Source organism: Balaenoptera musculus, chromosome 10 (genome assembly GCF_009873245.2).
Source record: "Balaenoptera musculus isolate JJ_BM4_2016_0621 chromosome 10, mBalMus1.pri.v3, whole genome shotgun sequence".
Classification (NCBI taxonomy): domain Eukaryota; kingdom Metazoa; phylum Chordata; class Mammalia; order Artiodactyla; family Balaenopteridae; genus Balaenoptera; species Balaenoptera musculus.
The window spans coordinates 39,377,058-39,385,017 of record NC_045794.1 but is presented as its reverse complement, the minus strand read 5'-3'; the positions used below and the strand labels follow the sequence as shown (position 1 = coordinate 39,385,017).

Here is a 7,960-nt window from a genome sequence, read left to right as displayed (position 1 = left end):
AACCCTCTGTGGTCACAGCTGTCCAGTGTCAGGACCATGGCGCTTTCACCTCCCTAGCCTGCTTGAGGCCTGGCACATAAAGGTGATTAATACATATCCCAACAGATGAAAGTCACTAATCTCTCTCAGACAGCTTCGCCCCCTAGACAGCAATGCCCCCTGCAGCACGGGGCAGGACCTGCAGCCACACAGAGTGGAGGCTGGCTGCCCAGCAGAGCTGCATGGCCACTACCAAGGAAGCGATGACTGGGGCTGTGGGTTTCAGCCCCGTGGCTCTGCTTCCCCGGGGGGCCTGTCTCTGAGTCAACGTGCCAGCCTTGGGCGCGCGGGGCCAGCGGTGCCTCGGGCTGCGGTCTGGCAGGGGCGGGGGGCGGCTGGGAAGCCGGGGGCCCCTCTCTGGCAAAAATAGCCCACAGTGGTTATAGCTGGGAGGGTGAGTCAGGCAGGAGCGCAGTGGCGCCTAACCCCTTCGCTGCCGCTGGAGCTCCCTAAGGTGGTTTGCCTCTGTATGTGCAACCCAGGATCAGGCTGTTTCCCTGGCTGTCCTTGGGCTGGGCTCAGCTTGGGATCCCGAGGCCCTCCTCATTCCACGTGAAGCAAGTCTGAGAGTCTGGAGCAGGAATATGGGCTACCCGGAGTGCAGACCCGGGATCCTAGGAAGGGCAGGAGACCTCTGCTGGCAAGGATGCCTGTAAGCCAAGGGAAGCATTGGGGGCAGGCTGAAGATCTCTGGAGCTACCCGAGCCGCTGCTAAAGCCAAGCTCTGAGGCCAGAGCTGACCCCTCCCAAGAGGCAGGCGTAGGGCTCGGAGGTGGGCGGAAGCCAAGCCACCCAGAAGGGAGCTGCTCCTGCCGGCGGCTCCGATTGCCCTGCAGTGTGCTCTCTCTGAGGGCTCTACCCAAGACTGTCTGTCCAGCGACAAAACTTCCATCTCAGCTCCATCTTCATCTTCTCAAGGGCACCTTGCAACCATCCAGCTATCAGTGGGGAAACTGAGGCAAAGAGAAATGACCACTTGGGACCAGGGTCCTGGCTCCCTAGACTGGGTCACTGCACCCTCCTTGCAGCCTGGGCGGTCCCAGAGCAGGTGAGCGGAACTCTGACCACCTCCCCCTTCAGCGGGGCCAAGCCTGAACCCAGGCGTCGGGGGAGAGGGTGTGTGTGTTCGCTGGGAGGAGGGGGAGCGGCTGGGCTCCCCGGGTCATGGCGGGGGGTGCGAGGAGTGGGGTGGGGATGCCCCGGGCTCGGGGAGGGGCCGCAGCTCTGTCAGCCGCGGCAGAGCCGCCGGTGAGCTCGGCGCGAGTAGAGCCAGAGCCCCCAGTTCTTTGCTCGCCCGCCTGCTAGCTTTCTCGATCACTCCCTCCCTTCCTCCCTCCCTTCCTCCCGGCGGCCGCGGCGGCGCTGGGGAAGCGGCGAAGAGGAGTGGCCCTGCCCTGGAAGAATGCGGCTCTGCCGAGGGGGCAGAACCCGACGCAGTCTCCCCACGGTTTGAACAGCCCGAGCCCAGGCTACCCAACCGCGCCGGTGGCGGACTCCGCACCAGAGCAGCTGGAGGTAATCGGGACCGGGAAAGCAGGGAGGGCAGGGACTCGCACACGGGGACGAGACAGGCACAGTGGCAGTCAGACAGACAGACACGCATCCGCCCACGGGGGCACAGAGATGCGGAGAGAGCCGGGGATATCGCCAGAGATAAAGACACAGCAAATAAAGGAGTGGCCCCAGATTTGGAGGGCAATGAACGGGAGCAAAGGGGTGGGGACTGAGACTGGGGACCTGGCGGGGACCAGACGGGCGATGCTAGGAGGAGGGGAACATGTAGTTAGGGAAGGTGGCAGATGAGGAAGAGGTCTCAGCTTGCTCCATGGTCCCTTTCAGGAGGGAACCAAGGTCCCCTCCCTGACTTTGCCGCACCTGGAGCCTCCCCTCGCTCCCTACTGGGGCTGAAGGGGGCAGAGTGGGATGGGGAGCCCATTTCTCCACCCTTTTCAGAGAAGCTGCTGGCCTTAGACGGCACCTGGAGGCGACACTCCCCCACCCCCGCCCTGCCAGCTGGGGGTGGTGGGGAACCCCCTCCCAATCCTGCCCAGCATCCCAGTGAGAGGGTGAAGCTGTGCTGGGCAGGGGAAGCCAGTCTTGGGGCCCTTGAAAAGGGAGCGGTGGGCAAGGTAGTGGAGAGCTGTTTGTGAGTCTACACATCTGTTTGCACGTGAGTGTGCCTGTGTGCCAGGCATTGTGTCTGGCTAGATGGGCTCCAGAGCACTAGCGTAAGTCCCAGCTTCTAGGCAGGGACTTCCTCCAGGGCCCAGGTACTCTGGGAATCAAGGCGTGATCTTTATTGTTTTGTTTGAGGGGGGTGAGAACGGTCGGTGGGGTGGCACTGGTGAGTTAGGAGCCCGAAGTTGGGCATTCTTTGGTTGCCCAGGCGAGCCACCCTATTCCGGAGCCATCCTTAAGTCTCCCTGTCCCGCAGGCCCTGATCGATCTGCCCACCGGGGCCTTCGGGCCCGGGATTCGACATGCGGGAGGAGCCGCGGCCGCGGCCTCCGCCCTCGGGCCTCGCGGGTCTCCTGTTCCTGGCTTTGTGCAGTCGGTGAGCAGTTCCCCTGTCACCCAGCCCACGAGAGAAAGCCCTGGGCTAGAGGCGGGGCGGGAGGAGTCAGAGGGGGCGCGAGGCCTTGGACCACAGACCCTCAAATGCCTTCTCGGTTCCCAGGGCCCTAAGCAATGAGATTCTGGGTCTGAAGCTGCCCGGCGAGCCGCCGCTGACCGCCAACACCGTATGCTTGACGCTGTCGGGCCTGAGCAAGCGGCAGTTAGGCCTGTGCCTGCGCAGCCCCGACGTGACGGCGTCCGCGCTTCAGGGCCTGCACATCGCGGTCCACGAGTGTCAGCACCAGCTGCGTGACCAGCGCTGGAACTGCTCGGCGCTCGAGGGCGGCGGCCGCCTGCCGCACCACAGCGCCATCCTCAAGCGCGGTGAGCCTTACGGGGCGGGTCTGCGCCGCCGCCGGGGCTGGGGGGCGGGGGGCAGGCCGAGGCGAGCGGAGGCGGGAAGGGACGAGTTCACGACTCCGGGAGGGGCCTCTCCGGGAATTCCCCCCGGAGCCGCGCGCGGAGTAGGGTCTGGCCACCCGTCTGGGGCCCCGTGCTTCTGACTTCCACCTGCGCACTGCCGGCAAGGCAGCTGGGTCCCTGCTCCCCTACCTTAGGGCCCCCCCTTTCCTGCCTCCGCCCAGCTGATCTGGGCTGCACCTGCGAGCAAGAGATGCCCCCAGCCCTGGAAACTTCAAATGCCCCCCTTCTTCCCCTCCCCCAGTTTTCTGTCCCTCCCTCGCCATGGGACAAGCCCAGGCTGGTGTCCCCAGAGCCTCAGCGGGGGTGGGGTGACGCCCCCAACCGTTTAAGGGTTAAACCTACTCCCCTAATTACTGGGGTTCCCAGGAGCAGAAGGTGGGAACAAAGACCCTGATGGCTTTGAAGCCGGGGAGCGTCCCCCTCCTCTGTGCTGTGAGGGCCCCAGGTGGCTCTCACCTGAGCAGGTGAGGAGCGGCTGGAGGGGTGGAGAACAGGTCACTTCGGGGCCTGGTCCGGGGGCCCCGGTCTGAGAGGCAGCCCTGTCTCTTGCCAGGCCATGCCCGAGTTTACTCCCTAGAGGAGTAAACATCCATCTCAGGCTCAGCCCAAGGGTGGGGGCAATACTTTGGGGACCACAGGGTTAATAGGCAGCTGCCATCTTCAGGGGAATTCCCAAGACTTGTGCAAACAGCTTCCCCCCTGGAGGGTTGGGGTTGGAGGATCAGGAGGCTGGGCCAGGAGCCCTGCGTCCTGGGGTGGGAGAGGCCTGGCCCCTAGAGAGGTGCTGTCTCTCATCCAGTCAGGGCTCCAGAGAGCCCCTGCCTAGAAGGAAGTGAGGGACCCCCTCCATTTCCACAGGGCCTGGTGTTGGCGAAGGCTTTGATGCCCAAATGAAAAGCGTGTCTATCTAAGCCCGGGAAAGGCTTGTCATCCTAAGCCTCTGTGACCCCCAAAACATAACAAAGAAGCCAACATTTTAAGAGGGCCTTAGGGAGAATCACCCCCACCTCTCTCCCTCTCCCAGTGTTTTATAGAGTAATAGCAGGTTAGGATAAACATAAAGGGCAGTCTTCATGGGCAAATATAAAACTAGAAGCTGGAAAAAGGAAGGACAGCTCCACAGCTCCCGTACTTTGGGGATGTTGGAGTGGTGGAGGGTAGGTTGGTTAAAAGGCTGATTAAAATAATCTTGAATTACACACACACACACACACACACACACACACACACACACACACAACCAAAGGACTCTGCTTCCACCCCACCTGCAGGGCTGGGGAATTTCTAAGGCTTTCAGATGTAGAACTAAGTGAACACATCTTCAAAGACCTCAGGGACTCTCTCTTAGTCATCTCTCATCCCCAGGGGTCTTTCCCTTTAGGCTAGCTCTTTCATCCATACCTGAAAATCCCAGACTTAACAGAGCAAGAATGGGCCTCAGGGATGATCTCAAACCATCCTCTCCCTTTAAAGATGAGGAAACTGAGGCTCTGTGCTTTCGGTTCCCTTACTTCCCGTGTGACTTGCTCCCAAATTACTCAGCTGGTAAATGGCAGGATCAGGAGTCAGGAGTTTCTGGAATTGGAGTGTGGCTGTTTATTTCCTTTGGCCTCCTTACTCTCAGCTGCCTGTCAGACTTACCCCTACCATCATAACCTTTTCATCCCCAGGTTTCCGAGAGAGCGCTTTTTCCTTCTCCATGCTGGCTGCTGGGGTCATGCATGCGGTAGCCACAGCCTGCAGCCTGGGCAAGCTGGTGAGCTGCAGCTGCGGCTGGAAGGGCAGTGGCGAGCAGGATCGGCTGAGGGCCAAACTGCTGCAGCTGCAGGCTCTGTCCCGGGGCAAGAGTTTTCCCCACTCCCTGCCCAGCCCGGGCCCTGGCTCAGGCCCCAGCCCTGGCCCCCAGGACACATGGGAATGGGGTGGCTGTAACCATGACATGGACTTTGGAGAGAAGTTCTCTCGGGATTTCTTGGATTCCAGGGAAGCTCCCCGGGACATCCAGGCACGAATGCGAATCCACAACAACAGGGTGGGGCGTCAGGTATGTGTGTGCAACTTGCCCTCCGTCTCCCTAGCTTTCGTCGAGGCCTGGCTAGATCTTGGGAGGCACAGCATAGCAAGAGGATGTGGTGGGTGATTGTCACTCACCAGCTGGGTGGCCTGGAGCAGAGCAAGTCACTTAACCTCAGTTTTGCATCTGTAAAAAGAGTCTAATGATACCTACCTTACAGTGTCATTAAGAGTGAGCTAGCAAATAGAGCACCCAGAATAGTGCCTAGTCCTTGGCGGGTGCTCATTACATGGTAGCTATTATTATAGCTGTCTTCCCTACAGAATTTAGGGGTGCTAGACTCCCTGGTTTGGCAGTGCTCACTCTGGAAAGAGCACTGGACTGGAAGTCAGGACAACTGGAGCTGAGTCCTGTTGCCAGCTAGTTATTGAAGATGGGCAAATTATACTCTGCTCCGGCTTCAGTTCTCCAACCATAAAATGAGGGAGTTGGGCTATTACCTAGCCTCGAAGTGCCCTTTCTCTTCTGATGTTTCCTTGTCATTCTTGCCTCTGTTTGTCCCTCTGTGCCCTCTGTTCCCTCCCCTCTCCTGTGCCTCTGTGCTCTGTCCGTTTGCTGCCCTCCCCTTTCACCTCTTCCCTGCTGATGCTCTAGGTGGTAACTGAAAACCTGAAGCGGAAATGCAAGTGCCATGGCACATCAGGCAGCTGCCAGTTCAAGACGTGCTGGAGGTCAGCCCCAGAGTTCCGGGTGGTAGGGGCAGCCTTGAGGGAGCGGCTGGGCCGGGCCATCTTCATTGATACTCACAACCGCAACTCTGGAGCCTTCCAACCCCGCCTTCGTCCCCGTCGCCTCTCAGGAGAACTGGTCTACTTTGAGAAGTCTCCTGACTTCTGTGAGCGAGACCCCACCATGGGCTCCCCAGGCACGCGGGGCCGGGCCTGCAACAAGACCAGCCGCCTGCTGGATGGCTGTGGCAGCCTGTGCTGTGGCCGCGGCCACAACGTGCTCCGGCAGACACGAGTTGAGCGCTGTCATTGCCGCTTCCACTGGTGCTGCTACGTGCTATGTGATGAGTGCAAGGTCACAGAGTGGGTCAACGTGTGTAAGTGAGGGTCCGCCTCACCGAGGGGCTGGGGAAGGGGAGGGGCACCTTTGCAGCCTTTTGCTCTGATTTCTGTCCAGGGTCAATCTTGGCCCCTGGAAGCTCAAAGTATCTACCTGGAAACAGCTTTGGGGGTGGTAGGGGTCAGGTGGAGTCTGTGATGTGTGGCCTTCTCCCCCACAGTAGGAGGGCTTGAGGGGGAGCTGTCACCCTCTTCTGCTCCTTGAACATCTGAATGGACTAAGATGAAATGAACTGTATTGCCCCCCTCTACCCAACCTGGGGTCCCTTTAACTCTCATTCACACTTCTTTCGGCTGGGGAGTCCCTATAGTTTGACCACTCTTTTCTTTTGAGGGATAGCCCCAGGCATTGTGTGGAGCCATAAGACCTGTATCCAGAAGGAGACCACTCACTCCTATTTGCTGTTCCCAAACTCCTTTACTGCAGCCTGGGCCCCCTCTTAGGGAGTAATGGGAGATGGTTGTAGAGAGGTTTTTCTTAGGGAAGGGACAGAGTACAGGGCACTCAAAAGCCCTGAAAGTTGTCTGTCTAGGCCCTTAGGGAAGCTGCCCCCCCAATTCAGATATTAAAGGGAACCCTCCAAAGGAAGAATTTTACCTAAGATTCTCTGAGCCTCTTTTTCTTTCTTCAGCAGGGGGGGTGGGAATGGATAATTTATTGTACTGAGACTTGTTCTTGGTTCTTGTTTGTAACAAAAATAAATTAAGTTACTGGACCAGTGAATACAGATGGTGATATTTCTACCCACATTTGGGATCCCAGTCCTGGATTCTTTGACGGGTGAATTCTCCTACCCTCTCACACTCAATGACTTTTTGTATATAATGCCTGGTTCCACAAAGGATTTCAGATGGTCTTCAGGTGACCTGGCGACTTTTAGTGTGGAAAAACCTGGGCAGGGCGGGGGGACTTCTAGGTGTGAGGGACTAGAGATGTAAACATAGGCCCTATTTACATTCTCTGTGCCTCAACTCCAAATTTTGCCTTGGTCACTGCCCTAAAACAGGGGTTGGCTTTTTTTTTTTTTCCCCTGTAAAGGGCTTGATGGTAGATACATTAGACTTTCGGACTTTGTCGAAACTACTCAACTCTGCCATAATTACTCAAAAGCAGCCATAGACCATACATAAACAAATGGGCATGGCTATGTCCAATAAAACTTAATTCACAGAAATGGACTGCGGGACCAGATTTGGTCCTCTGGCTGTGGTTTGTTTCGACCCCTACCCTACATACCATGAGGTCACCTCCTTTCTGGGGTTTTCATGTCCTGAAGATGTCCCAGCATTGAACCTGGACCCAAAAGGGCAGGTTCTTTTCTCTCTGGATCCAAATCAGAGAACTTGGAGATAGATGCAAGACTAATGGGAAACATATATAAAGGATTCCTACGCTCAAAATTGGAGTTTTTTACTTTGGAAACCAGAAACACCAGCATGCTCTCTCACTGAATTATTTGCCTATGTAGTTTGTCTTTCCTTATTCAGAGCTCTTCTGCATTTAATCTCAATAAAACAATGCCTTTATCTTTCAGGAGATAACCATAACTAGAGAAAACAGAATTTCTTTTATTTCAATTCCGATTTCTTTCTATTCCTAGCCCAGTATCATTGAAAACAAACAATTAGGGCTTCCCTGGTGGCACAGTGGTTGAGAATCCACCTGCCAATGCAGGGGACACGGGTTCGATCCCTGGTCCCGGAAGATCCCACGTGCCACGGAGCAACTAAGCCCATGCGC

The 7,960-nt window shown here is 57.3% G+C and overlaps 1 protein-coding gene across 1 annotated transcript; it reads left to right on the top strand.

Moving 5' to 3' along the window:
- The first annotated feature begins 1,339 nt into the window (after positions 1–1,339).
- Positions 1,340–6,937, top strand: WNT10B (Wnt family member 10B). The gene is made up of 5 exons (XM_036866404.1): positions 1,340–1,554; positions 2,474–2,593; positions 2,717–2,979; positions 4,749–5,122; positions 5,747–6,937. Exons 2-5 carry the CDS (start codon positions 2,520–2,522, stop codon positions 6,203–6,205), a joined length of 1,170 nt encoding a protein of 389 aa, XP_036722299.1. The 5' UTR covers positions 1,340–1,554; positions 2,474–2,519; the 3' UTR covers positions 6,206–6,937.
- Positions 6,938–7,960: the final 1,023 nt, after the last annotated feature.